Source organism: Hypanus sabinus, chromosome 15 (genome assembly GCF_030144855.1).
Source record: "Hypanus sabinus isolate sHypSab1 chromosome 15, sHypSab1.hap1, whole genome shotgun sequence".
In the NCBI taxonomy this organism is placed as follows: domain Eukaryota; kingdom Metazoa; phylum Chordata; class Chondrichthyes; order Myliobatiformes; family Dasyatidae; genus Hypanus; species Hypanus sabinus.
The window spans coordinates 16,027,924-16,047,080 of record NC_082720.1 but is presented as its reverse complement, the minus strand read 5'-3'; the positions used below and the strand labels follow the sequence as shown (position 1 = coordinate 16,047,080).

The following is a 19,157-nucleotide window of genomic DNA, read 5'->3' as shown; positions in this document are numbered from 1 at the left end:
AGCCTGTTCCACACTGTACCTCCAAATAAGTACATAAATAAAACAAATTTCCTTCAAATTATTCCCCTCTCACCTTAAACATATGCCTGCTAGATTCGACAAATCCACCTTGAGAAAAACTATTCTCAATCTACCCCACCTGTGCCTTTGAGAATTTTGAGAATTTAAGAATTTTATAATATTTTTCAGGTTATCCCTCAGTCTCTGTCACTGTAGATATAATAAAATATAGGTTTGTCTATTTTCTCCTTACAACAAATATTCTCTAGGCAACATTTCAGTAATGAACTTCTGCACTGTCTTCAGAACCTTCAGCTCCTTCCTGCAGTATTGTGACCAGAAATGTACAGTGCTCCAAATGGAGCCTAACATTATATAGCTGCAACATGACTTCCCAATCTTTGGACTCAGTGCCCTAACCAATAAAGGGAAGCATATCATATGTCTTCTTTACCTACCTGTCTGTCCACTTATGTTGGGGCTTCCAGTGAACTACTGGATCTGCACCTGAAGATCCCTCTGTACATCAATGCTCCTCCAATACTCTGTCTTTTAACCTGCCTTATACCCTGCATTGTGCTCAGCTCCATCCTTGCTACACTCCTTACGTGAGTCACAGTCATGATATATTGAAAGATCTATTATAGAATAGGCCCAACAGCTCACCAAATCAGCATCCATTTACACTATATTAGTCCCTTGTTTTTATTTACGTGCATTCTCATCAGCTTTCCAAAGATCCTGCCACTGACTTGCACACAAGGGACAATATATCGAGGCCACTGAGCCTGCTAATGCATGCCTTTGTGGGACTGCGGGAAGAAATCAGAGCAGCCAGAGGAAATCCACACTGTGACAGGAAGAACTTTCAACGTTAACACAGAGACCTCCCAGACTCAGGATTGGACCAAGGTCTCTGTCCATCAGACATAACTGATTGTGGTTCGGACCTCAGTGCTGAGTATTTTGGCTTGGGAGATGTCACTGGTTCACTTTTCCTTCCAGTGGATGTACAGGAATTTGCAGTGACAATGTTGGGGGATACCTGTTGTAATTAGTCTTTGAACCATCTGGGAACAACAGGAATGACTGCAACTCTGCTGAATTCTATCAGACAAGATCTGTTGTTCTCAGAGCATAGGTCTTAACAGCTGGGCAGACACACCAGACAACTTCTCAGCAGCCTTCATGGTACTAACCTATCTTAGAGTAGATCTCCAGATCTCACAGCCACATTACATGTACTCTGAAGCTCTCAGGACCAACAACACACCATTATATCAGAAAATTAAAAGAATTGCCTCATTCTCTATTTAAACTTTTTTTCGAAGCTAGCTCGACAGACCAGAAACAGACAACCTCTTGGACTTACTCAATCTGACAAAACTTCAAGCTGAGACAAGGTCCTCCTAGAAGTTCTGAACATTCTGGGCTGAAGACCTGGGTCAGCCTTCCCGCAGCAGATCGGGGCACACCTTTTCCGATGTGCATGCCGTCACAAGTTGCACATGTTGCAGCAATATCCAGAGACCACATTCAGTGACCCAAAATGGAGAACAACAGTTGGTGACCTAAAGATAAACAGCCAGCTGATATACCATTATGTTGGACCCCTGAAAAAGATTTTATTTCAAAAATCCATGCTTTACATTATTTCAGGAGAAGGGTGATTTTTAGGCCTGACTGAATATGAGTAACCAGGTCATTTCACTCACAAAAGTAATCAAAACTCATTATCACCTGTGGCTTAAAACAACAATGACATGCAATAATCAGAAATTAAAAACAGGCCTTGCAAAGTCACCTTTGCCCATTATTAAGGGTCCCCAAAAGTGAGAGATCTTCCTGATTTTCAGGAACCCCTTTCTGCTTTGTGGCTACAATATAAGAGGTTGAGAAGTCTCATCTAGGCAATTGGCAGAGGATTGAAACCATAGTTGAAATGAGATTCATGACCTGATTCTGCATCCCGCAGATCAATAACTAGCTTCACTGTGCAATGTAAGGACATACCTGATGAAATATGCACAATTTTGGAACACTTATTTAAGAAAAGATATTATGACACAGGTTTTGGGGACTGAGTGGCCTTTTTCTGCTCCGGTGTCTACATGATCCCAACAGATTGTGTGTGAACAGTCTGGTCTCTTACGTCAAGTTTTACTCGAGGTCAGAGGAGGTTATAGGTTTTGGCGAGGACTGCTTTGGTGAACAGTTGCCTGAATGGACATTGCTGGGTACGTGTGGGTCCGACAACTCTGGTTAATTAAGATCTTGGATAGTGAGACCTTCTCTGTTTCCTTCTACATGTGTACCCTCAGTGCCTCTAGCATATCATGCACCCAGAGGAATGTTAGGGGTCAACAACTGCACATTGGAAGTTTGAAGTATAGGGAAAGAAAGGCTCGCTATTACATGTGAGTGATGAGGTCATGTAGCTGCCTGGAGATAGAGTCAATGCTGGTTGAATGTGAAAACAGCAGAGTTCCTGGAGAAATAGCATAAAGTACTAGAGTTTACAGCCCAGAATCAGAGCCTTCAACCCACCACATCCTTGACAACTTTTTGTTTGTCCGTCTACAATAATCTCGTTTGTCTGTGCTAGGCCATATCCTTCTATGTATTGCCTATCTCTTGAGGTTTTAATTGTATTTGACTCCATCACCTCCTCAGAAAGCAAATTTAGGATATCAACCACTTATCATGTAAAAAACTTACCCCTCAGATCTCCTTTAAAACTCCTTCCTTTCATGTGAAATCTATACCTTCTTGTTTTTAACATCACTACAACTGGAAAACAATTCTGTATATGTGTCCTGTCCACGCCGCTCACAATTTTATATATCATTATAAAGTCACACCTCAGCCTCCTGCACTTCATGGAAAGCAATAAAGCTTAACCAATACCTCTCCATAACAGCATCCTGGGGGAATCTCGTTTGGAGTTTCTTCAGTGCAATCACATCCTTCCTACAGCGTGGTGACCAAAAATACACACATTACTCCAAGTGTGTTCCAACCGATGTTTTGTAAAGTTTAGCAGAATGTCTCAAATTTCACATTCTATGACCTATCCTATGAAGACAAACGTGCCATAAAACTGATGCTCTGATGCATTGAATCTCCCTTCTCTCCCACAGTTGCTGCCCAGCCTACTGAGTTCCTCCAGCAGTTTGCTTTTGCTCGAAGTTATAGCAGCTGCAGACTCTTGATGCCATCCATGTACCTTCATCACCCTATCTCTAGGTGTTGCCATTTTCTATGGATGTGAACTTTAGGGTCCCTCCGTTTGTCAGCATCCATTAGTGTCCATGAGTAGTTTGATCAGGTCATTCCATGACAAAGCAATGACAGCCATTCTTTAGGCAAATGAGCTTAACTATGACATTGCAAGACTGAAAACAAGTACCATCCTTTTCCTAAATTTACTCTGCCGGAAATGTTTGCCATATCTACTGCAGGTTAAACCTATCTCTTCAGTTCTTTGAGAATAAACTTCTGGACTCAGGGCTATGCTAAATATAAGAGCATAAGACCATAACGTATAGGAGCAGAATTAGGCCATTTGGCCCGTCGAGTCTGCTTCACCATTTCATCATGACTGATCCATATCCCTCTTAGCCCCAATCTCCTGTTTTCTCCCCATATCCCTCCAAGCCCTGACTAATAATGAATCTATTAACAATATTGAACAAATCTAGTGAACAAAATTATCTATACATCTTTTACAAAGAGCTGGCATTCGTACAATGTGCCAAATACTATATGATCCATGATCCTTTTGTTTATATCTTCTGCTTTTATATCACACCTTTATTTTTTTTCTGATCATCAACACATCGTAATACATTGTTTTGGTCCTAATGAGTCTGGTTGGTCCTCACAGCATTTTGTTCACAATACACTTGCTCAAGATTTTGACAAGCAAGCAATTTCTGGTCAATATTACACAGACTAAAATAAAGTGAAGTTCATATCAAGCTTCACCTTTAGACATTCCCCACGGAAAGTGCAGGGCTTAAATTAGGCACAATGAGCTGCGCCATTCCATGCTGCAACAAAACTTTTTTTGAATAAGTGAATTGATTTGGCAAAAGGTTTAAGACCTATTGTTGACAGTAATTACATTTTACCAAATATACCTTTACAGTATTTACATTTTGTTTTTCTGTGAGTTTCATGCCTTTTTATCAACCCCTACCTGAGACAACTGACAAAGTTATTATCTATTGCTACTTCACAAATGTCACCATGGTGGTGTAACAGTTAGCGCATCGCTATTTCAGCTCGGGGCAGTCAGAGTTTGGAGTTCAATTCCGGCGCCATCTCCAAGGAGTTTGTACATTCTCCCCATGACCACATGGGTTTCCTCTGGGTGCTCCGGTTTCCTCCCACTGTCCAAAGACATATCGGTTGATAGGTTAATTGGTCATTGTTAATTGTCCTGTGATTAGGCTAGAATTAAATAGAAGTATTGATGGGCGGTGTGTCTTCTTTGCCAGGATGGGCTTGCTCCATGCTTTAATTCTAAATAAATAAATAAATAAATGTATTACACGCTGGAGGAACTCATCTTTATTTCCCTCTATGGATGTAGCTCGACCTACTGAGTGTGCTGCTCTAGACTGTATCTACCGTATACCTTGTGTCTATTGGTTTGAAAGGGATTTGAGGTGGCCATTTTCATCTTTAAGAATGACTATTGTCATACTAATGGGGCACCACGTGAGGTTAACATGTCATTATTACAGCTCAAGTTGGTCTGGAGTTTGAACTTCAACTTTGGCACCATTCTCTAAGGAGTTTGTATGTTCTCCCTGTGGAATATGTGGGTTTTGCACAGGGGCTCCAGTTTCATCCCACAGTCTAAAGATGTACTGGTTACTAGATTAACTGCTTATTGTAAATTGTCCCGTGATTAGGTTAGGATTAATCGGGTTTGTCAGGTGATTGCAAGAGTGGCATGGCCCAAGGGGCTCTATCACTAAATAAAAAATGAATTAAATAACTTATTGATAAACTAATCAAATCATCCAAATAGTTTAAAAATAAAGTTAATGTACTATTATTCAGCACCATTCATAAAAACAGTAGATTGAATGAAAGATTAAAATTGTATAGGATCACTGATTATTTAACTAAGGCTTCAGACTGTCCCAGAAAATTTGGCTTTGGATGTGTTATCCTATGACACAACCTTTGGAAAACAAACACACAATTACCATCCCAACAGATGCTGTTCTGTTAATAACTAATTCCTACCCATTCAATTGAAGAAGATCAGATACCAAATGCTGGTTTGCATTCTCTACTCCAGAACCCTTCTTGTCCCCAAAGCAGATAAATCCTGCTTTCAATGCTTCCAGCTACATTCTCAGCAACCACAGGCTATTCATTGTAGTTATAAAGGTTAAATACCCAACCGCTTCAAATTTTCCCTGGTCCTCAAACATGTCTCCCCAATTCATGCATTTGCTCTTTAGTATGACGTGAGTCCCTGGTGACTGTAGTCAGTATGATGTTATAACACTGGTGTTCCCCATGTTTGTACCCTCAGCCCCCTACTCTTCCTCCTGTACGCTCAAGATTGCTCTAATTCTATGTACAAGTTTGCAGATGATACCATCGTAGTTGGCCGTATGTCAAGTAACAATGCGTGGGGGTACGGGAAAGCGGCAGAGAACTTAGTAGCATGGTGTCTGGACAACAACCTTTACCTTAGTATCAGCAAAACACAGGGGATGGTGCACATGCTCTTGTTGAAGTTGAGAGCTTCAACTTCCTGGAATGAGCATTGCCAACAGCCTGTCCTGATTCAACCAAATTCAAACCTGATTCAACAAATGCATGAAGCTAAAGAAATTTGGCATGTTGTATTTGACCCTTACCAGTAATTGCTGCACTATAGAAAGCATCCTGTCTGGGTGCATAACTGCTTTGTATGACAACTGCTGTGCACAGTTGTAGACACAGCTCAGCACGTCATGGAAATCAGCCTCCCCTGCATGGACTCTGTCTACACTCCTTGTTATCTCATTCAAGCAGTCATTATATACCAAGATTCCACCACCCAAGACATTCTCTCTTCTCTCTTCCATTAGACAGAAGATTCAAAAGTCTGAAGGCACACACTACCAGGCACATTGGCAGCTTCTAGCCTGTTGTAGGACTATTGGATGGTTCCATGGCACGATGAGATGGACTCTTCACCTCACAGTCCAAGTTGTTCTGATCTTATACCTTATCGTTTTCCTGCAATGCACTTTCTCCGTAGCTGTTACACTTTATCTTTCATTTGGTTATTGTTTTACCATGTTCTACCCGAATGATTTGATCTGTATGAACAGTATAGAAGCAAGCTTTTCACTGTATCTCAGTACATGTGACAAAAATAAATCAATTCCATTTCAATTCCAATTAGTCATCGAGTCAAGCAACACAGGAAGTGATCTATTTGCTCCTTATTTCCATGCAGACCATTATGGGTATATTTACATTATTCCAATTTACCACCACTTGGTTCAATAGCCTTCTCTGCCTTTCCCATGCTAGTCTAGTTTGGTTCCAAGAATACATCTGTTCCTCACATCTTCCCTCCATATTTCCCTTTCACAAAGCTCACAATCCCATGAATCCCCTCATTATACTGTGACCCTGTTATTTCACTGGGTATCTTCTAATTGTTTCTAGACTTTAAGCTTCAAGCCAGAGCTTATGAGTAACAAATGACAAGAAATAAAAATACTGACCTTATTGCCTGTGGTGTTAGAAATTTCTGAATCACTTTGTTTGGAGGAGATATTTTGTTTCGTAGCTCATCAAAACCATACTCACCTTGAACTGCCCTACATTAGCCCTACATGAAATGCATTTTTCTCCAGTCGTCCTCATTAACTGCTCTACACACAAGGGACAATCTACATTAGCCAGATAACCTACCAATCTAAATATCTTTGAGATCTGGGAGGAGACTGAAATGCCCAGAAGAATCCCTAGTGGTTACAGGTAGATTGAGTGTACTGCACACTGAATTAGGATGGAACTTGGGTGTCTAGCAGTGCAAGATGTTGGTTGGCTATACACGTTGTGTCGTCATGCCACCCTGAATGGAATACTTATCAAATTCTGTGGCTGTGTTACTCCACACCCTACTCCATGGTGACCAGCCACTGCACCCACTCAACTAATTACGCTCACACGTGGGAGAATTGTGCATTTTACATGTTTGATCGTTGTGCAAATATTGGTTAACCGGTTCTTTCAACTTGCTCTTTCATTATATTCACATGCCAACAATGCTACTTCAAAACAGGAACTAATGCCCTCCCAAAAAAAATCCTCTATTTCTTTTCTTTTGAAGAGCATACTAAGGGGAAGGATCTCTCAGGGTGATCTGTTATGCTGTTGCACATGGCATTATCAAATGAGAATTGTTGTGCTTAAATTGGAGTGGTGTACTCTGTGTGCACCCTGACAGATCAGCGCAGTGACTGAGTACTCAGCATTGTGTCAGGCAGACTTCGAGACAGCCTCCAAATCCAGGAGAAAGGAAGGGAATGAAAAAAAATTCTGATAGGTCGTCGAGGGCAACTGTGTGACCTCAAGTGATTTAGAAGCCTTTACTTTTAATGAAATGGTTTCAATGACAGGACAGTAAAAGCCTGTAATGGATTAGGCCACCTAATGTAATGAAATTACTCCCTCTGCCTTTAAAAAACTGCGCAATTAATATTTACGGAGAGCTGATAGGCTTCTGTGCTCACTGCAAGGTTTTTCATTCGGTGGAAGGGAAAAGCAGCGTGGAGTGCAAGGCCAGAGACAGTCTGATGCTTCTGGGTGTTGGGCTTAGTTTTCCTAGTGAAGGGTGGCGAGGACATTCCAAGACCCTTGCCTGCTGAGAAACATGGCTTTGTCTTCTCGCTGCCCCTCTGATGCATTTCTTTGTTTTTTTTATTTGCTTAACAGGCAGCTGGACAACAATCATATCAGTTGCATTGAAGATGGAACCTTCAGAGCCTTGCGTGACTTGGAGATCCTGTAAGTGGACTTAGTCCCTCTCTTTTTACCCCTCCTCCTTACCCTGTGCCTGCAGTTAGCCGCTAACATTCCCATCCATTAACCCATTCCTGGATTGCAGACTGGCTGCGTGTGCTGGAACTGAACACAGTCAACCAGGCAGCGACCCATTACTGGGAGTGCTAATGTCATACTCCCTTGCATTTAATAAATCTTCACAGCATGTAGCAGTCCAGCAAAAAGATACGCGCGAGTTAATCCAACCCACAACAGGAGAAAACATCGAAACAACTCGTCTAAAATTAGATGTAATAAAAGTGAGCTAAATTGAGTTGATTGGCACTGAAAGATGCAGGTGAAGAAAATCGTAAAATGAGATTGAGAGTTCAAATCATTGGCAAAAATGTCATTTTTATTAATAATTTTATCCCATGTTTTATGAATAAATAATCCCCATATCCTGTTTTAACCTGTGTATGAATACACTTCTAATGATGTGTGCATTATATGAGAAAGTGATCTTTTATGAAAATGATATCGATCCAAGTTTTGTTTTTGGATGCTTTCAATGTGTAGTTGAGCAAAGTCCTTGTGTGTAGGTGTGAGATGGGACTCATTATTCCTGCAGAGAATGACTGTATTTCAGTTCTGATTGCTAATATTAGAAATTCCAGATATATCAGCACATACCCCATTTCCATTCTAATCACAAGATCTTCAGAGGGGTTTCTGGGCACATATTGACTTTGGATTTTTGTTGTTGGTCACATGCTGAACAAACTGGGATTTTCCTGTCAGTCACCTTATGTACAAACACTCCTGTGCCTGGCATCTCTTCAGGTACATACAATCAATCTGTGGAAAAAGTTACCTAATGTGTTTATATTTATTGTGTCCTTTATCTTGCTGTGTTTATTTTATTCTGTGTTGATTTCAGAATAACAATTATTTTGTTTTTCCTTGCACTTGTGTTCTGGAAATACCATTAAGCAATCTTCTGTCTTTATACAATTAGCAGAACTCCTATGTCCTATCATATATTGAGTTTTGCTGTTGCTGTGTTAATGGAAGAGAAGTTCAGAAATGGCAGAGCAGCCATTATTTTCATTAACCTGGCAAGATACTATTGCTGTTGTGTTAGCAAAAACATGCTATGTAAATCTTGATCAGGGGCACTGCGACATTCTGTGTTTAGTGTTCTGAGGGAAACTTGGAACAAATACATTAAAAATATTGCACACTTCCAAACCCCACCATTTCAACCATGCCCTGAAAAAAAAATTCAGTGTTCTGTTCTGTTGCAATGCAGAAAGTGAGTAAATGTTCATTGTTATCATTAGTAAATGGCACAGCATAAGCCAGGAATATGCCATTCAATGCCAATCTGATCATCATATGATTGTAAGCTTTAAAGCCGACTTTTCCCATTTGAATTAGTCCAATATTTCTGTTGCCTGCAGTCTGGGCAATATATTTTTGCACTGGGATTTGCTTGCTAGTTGTAAATTGGGAATATTTCTGCTTCATGAGCCATCAGATTTGCTAATGAATTTATTTCTTAACCTTTTTCAAAAAAATCAGTGTAACATTTGCTCTTTCTTATATAGGCATGTTCCTCAATAAGGAAATCTCTCCTTAATATTTGGCTTGAAAGATCTGATTTTCAGGAATGCTAAATTGACCTAAGCTTTTTTCTCTAAGAATGAGAAGACTGAAGGGTGACATAAAAGAGTTCTTTAAAACTTTGAAGGTACTTGATGGGATACATTATAAAGAAAGTGGTTTAATTTGAGGACAATTAAAAACCACAAGTTATAAATATAAATCTAATGAGAAATTCAGATTTTTTTAAAAAGCAGAGATGGGTTAAAATGTGGAACTTGAAGTAAATGGAATGGTTAAGCCAAGAGCTTAGATGCATTTAAGGAGAGTAGCCATTTTTCATGAAGGAAAGAAGTCAGAAATCTATGTATTATTTCAACGTTGCTCCAGTGTTGGTGGTTAGAACATTTTTAATATAGCTTCACCCAAAATTCTCCATTTTTTTTTGTCATGCACATTTCAGAGAGATTAGTTTGCTTCCCTCGTAGTCCCTTCAGTTATTCTTTATATATATATTTTTATGACATCTCCATTTCTAATTTTATTAAACATGCAGGAAAATCTAGAGCTTACCTCATCAAACCTTGGAAGAACCAAGTCAGAAAGACCTCCCTGTGTTTGCACTTTGTAGATAGCATTCCATGCACTGCACAATTATGAAAACACAAATCAAGATGAAAGGTATATATGTCTGGATCATGTTAGACCCTACAAGGGTAAAATGGTAAAAGAGTCTTCAAGAAAAGAAGCATTACATTCACTTGCTATTTCATTATTCTTTACCGTGGATTAAGCCTCCACAGTGACTGCTTATGGGGAAGGAAATCTGTCTGGAATTCCTTTGGATTCTTTGAAGCTTCTTCATGGGGATAATAATTTTGACTTTGTGGATTTAATTGGCTAATTCTAAATATAGGAATGAGTCAAGCAGAGCAAGCAGACAAAATACAAAATGTAAATTTGGAGATATTAATGTTGCTCCTGACACTGATGAAGTGGGAAGAAAAATTAACATGGCAAGGAGGAAGGAATTGAAATTGACGTTGATGTGGTGCCAAAGATACAGTTGTGGCAATGTGACTTCATCCACTAACTATGGAAAATTAAAGTGAGTAATGGAGGACTGAGAGATAACCTGTGATGAACAGTCACTTAAGGAGACAGATGCGATCTGCTGATAAACATTCCTTAAACCTATGGTGTTTGTCTCAGAAAATAAAAGGAGCTGTGTTTTGAGATACTGATGTATTACCATAAAGGATTGGCCAGTCAATCTATCCTTTAGTTTTGTTCTCTCCGCTCCTTCTAGCTGCAGGCTGCAGAAGTAGTCATTCTTTCCTTTTCGCTTTGGATCAATAAACTCTTCCAGTTCCTGCTAACCCTGTCATGAAAGTATTACTACCGGTCCCTTGGTCCATTTTATTGTTTGATGGGGAAAAAGCTGTTCTACCTTAGAAACTACAGAACTTCATACTGTTGAATTGAGGTGACTCTGGTTTCAGAGGCAGGAAACATAATGGTTCCCAAGCACATTATGCCCAGTGAAGGAACCATACGGACAACAGCACTTTCCGTGGATGTCATTTTTCCTCATTGCCTTGAGCCTTTGCTTTGTCCCACACAATGAGTACCTGGTGAAAAATATGGATGCATAAAGCTTTGGGATATGGCTGCAGATGTTGTGTTATCTGCATAATCACACTACTGCTTCCTTCTCCTATCCATTTAATGGTGTACATGCAAAGGGTGTTATGTACAGCGCAAACTTACGCAACTCTCCCCCCACCTCCCCTCCTCGAATTGCTGCGGTAAAAAAACCTCACTGATATGTTACCGCAGTGATTAATCAGCAGTGCTCGCCCTGATGTCAGCACGCTCGGCCTGGCATAAATCTCTGCAGTTGGGACTTGGGAGGGATAAACGCTGAGCGACCAAAAGGAAAGTGGCTGCAAGGGTTGCAACGCGCTGATCCAACGAAAAGGAAAACTTCAATTTTCCAGCTCGACCACACTACCTTTATCTCCTCACAGTGAGCATTTACCAAGAATCCAACTGCCTGGGCAGGTATGTTGCTCCAGGAATTTTTGGTCGGTCTCTACCTGAGGTCTGAACTAGTTTCATGGGTGCATGTTTCATTTGTACAACTGATCCAAAATGCTGAATTAACCGAGGTTGTTCTTTTAAAATATGTATTTGCTGTGTTCATGCTCTTTCTAAGAACTGCTGTTCAAATTTGAAGAATGTAGACTCCTTTCTGGAAACTGTAAATTGGTCCAGCTTGGTTGAATATTATCAGTTTTGTTATATTTGTTTCTTTGCTGAGTTCCAACAGCCAAATTGGTAATTGGCTCAGCTATTTCAGTGTAGGCAGAAAGCTATTGTATTATGCTAATATGCTAATAGTAATAATATGCAATGCACAATATATTATCTGAAAGACAGATAATTATTTTTTCCATTGTATTAAGAAGTCTTACTCAATGGTTTTCACAATTTAGCAAGAAAGGATATTGAGGGGCTGCCAGTTTTCACTTACTGTAGATGTGAGCAGCCATTGTAATGTCTGGCAATGCAGTGGTGTTGCAATCATTTCCTTGTTTCATTTCTCCATAAAACTGGCAAAAATGAGCCTCAGATGACTTCCAAATCATTTTCTTTCGTTTTGCAAAATTAGTAAAAGATTTGGCTTTTCTTTTTTATCCGATCTCTTGTCTTTCTTGCCCCGGCACCTGCAGTAGCGCCCAGCTGCATAGACCTGATGCTTTCCTTGCAGTTGACCGTAACTAGACCAGTGGAATGAATACTGCGGTGATTATCAGTGTAGCACGGCAAAAAGGGAAACAGACAGCCAGTGCTCGCTGCTCCTGTGCTGCGTGCAGTGATCCAGCTGAAAGAGCCTGCATGTGGACATCAACTGCAAGCGAATTGGACCCAACCCTGAAGCCTTCCAGAGTCAGACAATGGCTCATGCAATGCGAAGAGCGTCAACAGTGAGCTGTTTCGCAGTGAGAGCAGAGATGAAATCATTGAAAGAAAAAGTCTGGAACCTGATTGTAAAAAAAACTCATTCTCAGAGTTCCATCAGCAGAATGGAATATTCACTGAGAAAAAAATCTAAACCTTTTTTTTATTTTATACCCACATTGGATAATCTTTCAATTTAGGTTGAGGTTGCTTTGATTAAATATCCTGTAAAGTTTATGACTTATCTGTACCACATAATGTGTTATTGCTTTGCGGCACACCATTGACAGTGTGATACGTTTAACAGTGCTCTTGATATAGTTTGTGAAATCAGCTGGCCTTATATTTGGAGACCAGACTTACAACATATCTTTGCACCACAATCCTAAGTTGGTATGCACCTCTCTGATGAATGTTTACACACCTCTTTCATATCATCAAGCTGAATATCTCTCCACGGCACCTTCATCACTGACTGCATCTCTGCTATTCTTAATAACTGCACTGGATTCATAACTTAGACACGTGTGCCAATATTACTGTAACTATATGTGTCTACTACAATATCAGTAGCATATCGTAATATTGTCTACTACAATATCAGGGCATCAATTTTGTTGCTGAATGACTTCAGTTGTTCCCTTTGCATTCATTCAAGAGTGGTTCTGGACTGCTGCTAACCACACACAAAATGCTAGAGGAACTCAGCATGTCAGGCAGCATCTAACGCAAGGAAGAAACAGTTGATGTTTCAGGCCATGACCCTCCATCAGGACTCCGAATCCTCGTGAAGGATCTCAGCTCCAAATGCTGACTCTTTATTCCTCTTCACAGATACTGCCCGACATCTGTGTGTGATACTCTGGATTTCAGGCATCTGCAGAATCTCTTGTGCTTATGATGACATGACCATAAGACCTAGGAGCAGAATTAGGCCATTTGGCCCAATGACTCTGCTCCACCATTCAATCATGGGTGATCCTTCTTTCCTCTCCTCAGCCCCACTCCCCGGCCTTCTTCCTGTAACTTTTGATGCCATGTCCAATCAAGAACCTATCAAGCTCTGCATTAAATATACCCAATGACATGACCTCCACAGCTGCCTGTGGTAATAAATTCCACAAATTCACACCCTCTGACTAAAGAAATTCCTTTGCATCTCTGTTTTAAATGGATGCCCTCTATCCTGAAGCTGTGCCCTCTTGTCCTAGACTCCACCATCATGGGAAACAGCCTTTCCACATCTACTCTATTTAGGTTTTTCAACATTCAAAAGCTTTCAATGAGATCCACCATCATCCTTCTAGTTTCCAGCGTGTACAGACCCAGAGATATCAAATGTTCCTCATGTGATAACCCTTTCATTCCCGGAATCATCCTTGTGAACCTTCTCTGAGCCCTCTCCAATGCCAGCACATCCTTTCTTAGATGAGGAGCCCAAAACTGTTCACAGTACTCAAGGTGTCCATCACCAGTACCTTATAAAGCCTCAGCATCACATTCCTGCTCTTATATTCTAGACCTCTTGAAGTGAATGTGATCATGGCGTTTGCCTTCCTCACCACTGACGCAACCTGCAAGTTCACCTTCGGAGTGTTCTACACAGGGACTGCGAAGTTCCTTTGCATCTCAGGTTTCTGGATTTTCTCCCCATTTAGAAAATAGTCTGCACGTTCACGTTTACTACCAAAATGCATGACCACGCATTGTCCAACATTGTCTTTCATTTACCACTTTCTTGCCCATTTTCCTAATCTGTTTAAGTCCTTCTGAAGCCTATTTGTTTCCTCAACACTATCTGCCCCACCACCAATCTTTGTACCAACTGCAAACTTGGCAACAAATTTGTCTATTCCATTATCTAAATCGTTGATGTATAGCATAAAAAGAAGCAGTCCCAACACCAACCCCTGCAGAACACCACTAACCACTGGCAGCCAATCAGAAAAGGATTCTTACATTCCCACTCGCTGCCCCCTACCAATCAGCCAATGCTCTAACCATGCAAGTTACTTTCCTGTAATACCATGGACACTTAACTCATGTGTGGCACCTTGTCAAAGGACTTCTGAATGTCCAAGTATACAACATCCACTGCATCTCATTTATCTATCTTAAAGCAATCTCCTCAAAGAATTCCAACAGGTTTGTCTGGCAAGGTTTTCCCTTAAGGAAACCATGCTGACTTTGTTCTATCTTGTCCTGTGTCACCAAGTACTCAATAACCTCATCTTTAACAATTGACTCCAACATCCTCCCAACCACTGAAGTCAGGCTAACTGGTCTATAATTTCCTTTCTCCTGCCTTCCTCCTTTCTTAAAGAGTGGAGTGACATTTGTAATTTTCCAGTCCTCTGGCACCATGCCAGAGTCCAATAATTTTTGAAAGATCATTGCTACTGTTTCTACAATCTCTACCGCTACCTCTTTTGGAAACCTAGGTTGCAGTTCGTTTGGCCTGGGTGTATCCTTAGGTCTTTCAGGTTTTTGAGAACCTTCTGCTGGTAACTGCCCTCACTTCTCTTCCCTCTCACCCTTCAACATCTGGCACACTGCTAGACATTTTACCATTGTTTAGAAGGGGGATATGGAAGGGTAATTTATTTAAATTTGGTGGTAGGCAAATCACTAGAGTAAATAATACACACAATATGCCACAGGAACTCAGCAGGCCAGGCATTATCTATGGACCAGAGAAAACAGTCGATGTTTTACACCGAGACCCTTCATCAGAACTGGGGAAAAACGATGATAAGTCAGAGTAAGAAGGTGGGGGGATGGAGAGGAAGTAGGTGATAAGTGAAACCGGGAGTGAGGGGGGGGGGGCGGTTGTAGTAAAGAGCTGGGAAGTCAATTGGTGAAAGAGATGGAGAACATTCCATCTGGGCTGGAGAATGGGGGATAGGAGAGCAGAGAAATTCATGGAAGTAAGGGAAAGGGGAGGAGCACCAAAGGGAGGTGATGGACAGGTAAACAGATAAGGTGAGAGAGGGAAATGGGAATGGGGAATGGTGAAAAACAAGTGAGGTGCCAATACCGGACGTTTGAGAAATTGATGTTCATGTTATCAGGTTGGAGGCTACCCAGGCAGAATACTAGGTGTTATTCCTCCAACCTGAGTATGGCACCATCACAGCAGTAAAGGGGGCCACGGTCTAACAAGTCGACTTCTCATGCCTGTTTTTCCAGTCCTGATAAAGAGTCTTGACCAAAAGTGTCAACCGTTTACTCTTTTCCATCGATGCTGCCTGTCCTGCTGAGTTCTTCCAGCATTTTGCATAGGTTACCTTGATTGCCAGCGTTCACAAATTTTCTCCTATTTGTAATTCATTACAATTGATTGTAGTGGACAATATAAACCTACCTTTCAAAATACACAGATTAATCAGGGAAAGATAGCATGGACCTCTTAAAGGAAGCTGGAAACCAATTAACGACTGAATTCTTTGAGAGAGTAGCTATGAAGGTTGAAGAGGCATGTGCATTTGATGTAAGCTATATGGATTTTAGTGATACTGTTGACCAAGTGCCACATGGCACACTGTTTATAAAAGTGAAAAAAGAACCCCTAGGATCTAAAGGAAAGTGACACATTTGATCAAATACTTACTCAGTGACAGCAAGTAATGTGTGAAGGTTAATGGATGTTTTTACATTGCAAATGAGGTACCACAGAGTTCAGCATTTCCTTGTGGCTGTTTTGATAACATGCATGTTACTGACTTGGAGGTATGTTAAAACAATTGTAGACTTTACAAACTTGGCAGTGTAGTCAACAGGGAAGAGGAAATCTTTTAGCTTTACAAAGAGAGAGATGGTATTTATTTTATATATTTTATTGAATAGGCTCTTCTGGCCATTTGAGCCTCTCCACCCAGCAGCCCCTGATTTAATCCTAGCCTAATCACAGGACAATTTACAATGGCCAGTTAACCTACCAACCATTATGTCTTTGGATTAAGGGAGGAAACCAGAGATGTTGGAACAAGCCATAGAATATATAATACATGCAATATTATTGAGAAGTGTGAAGAAACAGAGGAACCAGGGATGCATGTTTACTGACCTTAAATGTAGAACACAGGTAACTAAGATAGTTAAAAATCAAAAGGCATACACCCCTTTATTTAGCAGGGGCTTTGAAAATAAGAGGAAGGAGATTGTACTCAACCTGTATATAACATTAATCAGATCATATCTTGAGTACTGTGTATTGTTCTAGTTACCAAATTACAAGAAAGGTACAGGGTAGGACACCACTGCGCAGAGAAAAAATTATAAAGATGTTTCTGGGACTGAGAAGCTGCAGGTATGTAGAAGGACTGGTTAATATTGATTTGCTTACTTTGGAATGAAGAAGCTGTGGGGAAATTAAACATTTATAAAATTATGAGAGATATGTGTGTGTGTGTGTGTGTGTGTGTGTGTGTGTGTGTGTGTGTGTGTGTATACATAGTGTCGGCGCGTGGCCAAGTAGTTAAGGCGTTGGTCTAGTGATCTGAAGGTCGCTAGTTCGAGCCTCAGCTAAGGCAGCGTGTTGTGTCCTTGAGCAAGGCACTTAACCACACATTGCTCTGCGATGACACCAATGCCAAGCTGTATCAATCCTTGCCTTCCCCTTGGATAACATCAGTGGCGTGGAGAGGGGAGACTTGCAGCATGGGCAACCCAGTCTCCCATACAACCCTGCCCAGGCCTATGCCCTGGAAACTTCCCAAGGCACAAATCCATGGTCTCTCAAGACTAACGGATGCCTGTATATATATGGACATGTTTCCCCTAACAGAGGGCCAAATGTCAATGGGTATAGAATTAAGAATTAAAATAATTTATGAAAGGATTAGGGAAAGAAAGGGAGAACTCATTTACTTAGTCAGTCTGGAACTAACGGCAGAAATCCTAAATATATTTAAGCAGCATTTCAATTGAACTTAGACACATAACCTGCAGGGTTACACACCAAACTTCAGTAATTCTGTTTCAAGTAGCAGAGAGACAATGAGCCAAGCAGTAAAATTTTTTAGATTTCCTGTGACTTGCCCTCTTTAGTACGCTACATTGGGCCAGTTTTCATCCCTCTTCTGCATCGCTGTGTTGCTCACAGAATTTAAATAAGTCAAATCTGTGCAAAAAATTATGAAGGAGCAGATGGACAATTTATGTTTACAACTGAGGATGGATTCTGACTGAGAAAGATGACAGTCATCAAACAAAATTAATTGAAAATTTGCAAATATTGGAAGGACTGAGGGCAGCATTTATGCTGAATTTTAATATTCCTCATTTGAACTTTGAGTGAGTATGCTGCTCGCTCAGACATTTACAGTGATTGGGAATAGAAAGTTTTTTTCTTTTGCATTTAATATCTGTTTAAAGCTTTTTTTATTTGAACTTAAATTCCTCTTGATCTCAAGTGATGTGAATTATTAAACTATCACTAATTTTAAAGCAGTCTTTCTGAAGCAAGCATGCACAATCACAGATACCTCCTTCTTAAACATCCTTATGTTGCACTACTTACTGTCCAAGCCACTCATATTTGCTGTCATGTATGAGAAATGGTCACAAGAACTGACTTTTTGTGTCTGTAGGTCAGCATAAGGTTATTCCTCAGTATTTTTTTCAAACAGAATCCCTTATTTTTCAATTCCCTTTGAATCGAAAACTCACCAAATCTGCCTTTAACACTGTATGGCCAAGGCAGAGCCCTACAGATCAGGAAATCCAAAGGTTTTTGAACCTTTTGTCTCCTATCAGTACCAAATAGTTTTGCTGTTCTGAGGTTTCTTTAAGACCATAAGACATAGGAGTGGAATTTGTCAATTCAGCCCATCAAGTTTGCTCCATCATTCAGATATGGCTGATATGTTTTCCTTCTCAACCCCATTATCCTGCTTTCCCCCTATAACCTTTAACACCCTTAGTAATCTAGAACCTATCAATCTCCACTTTAAATATACCCAACCACCTACACAACCATTTTTGGCCATGAATTCCGCAGACTCACCACCCTCTGCAAAAGAAGCTCTTCCTCATCTATGTTCTAAACAGGTCAGGTTGGAATGGACTTTGCATTTTAGAAATCGATAAATCACCAGGTCCAGGTGAAGTATACCCAAAGGTTTAAAAGTGGCAAGGCAGGAAAGTTGGGAGACTCTGGACGATATTTTTTGTCTTCTCTGGCTATGAAGTTGATGCCAGAGGATTAGGGAATGACGAGTGCTGTGCCTTTTTTTAAAAAGAGGAAAGTTTAAACCAAATAATTAAAATTATTTTTATTATTACCTTTATTTGTCACACGTACATCGAAACAGAGTGAAATGCATCATTTGCATCAGCAACCAACACAGTGCAAGAATGTGTGGGGCAGCCCTCAAGTGTCACCATGCTTCTGCCACCAATATAGCATGACGGCAACTTACTACCCTAACCCAAAAACTTTGGTAATGTTGGAGGAAACCAGAGCACCCAGAGAATGTACAAACAGCCGCAGGAATTGAACCCTAATTGCTGGCATTGTAAAGTGTTGTGCTGAACCACCGTATTACCACTCTGCCCTTTAATTTGTTAACTTC

General features: G+C 40.5%; 1 protein-coding gene across 2 annotated transcripts in view; it reads left to right on the top strand.

The window, feature by feature from the left end:
- The window catches only part of LOC132405319 (slit homolog 3 protein-like), a 630,603-nt gene that overhangs the window by 382,567 nt on the left and 228,879 nt on the right, over window positions 1–19,157 (top strand). For both annotated transcript variants that reach the window (XM_059990026.1, XM_059990027.1), the window contains one exon: window positions 7,966–8,037. In XM_059990026.1, the coding sequence (XP_059846009.1) occupies window positions 7,966–8,037 (72 nt within the window). The remainder of the gene's footprint in view (window positions 1–7,965; window positions 8,038–19,157) is intronic.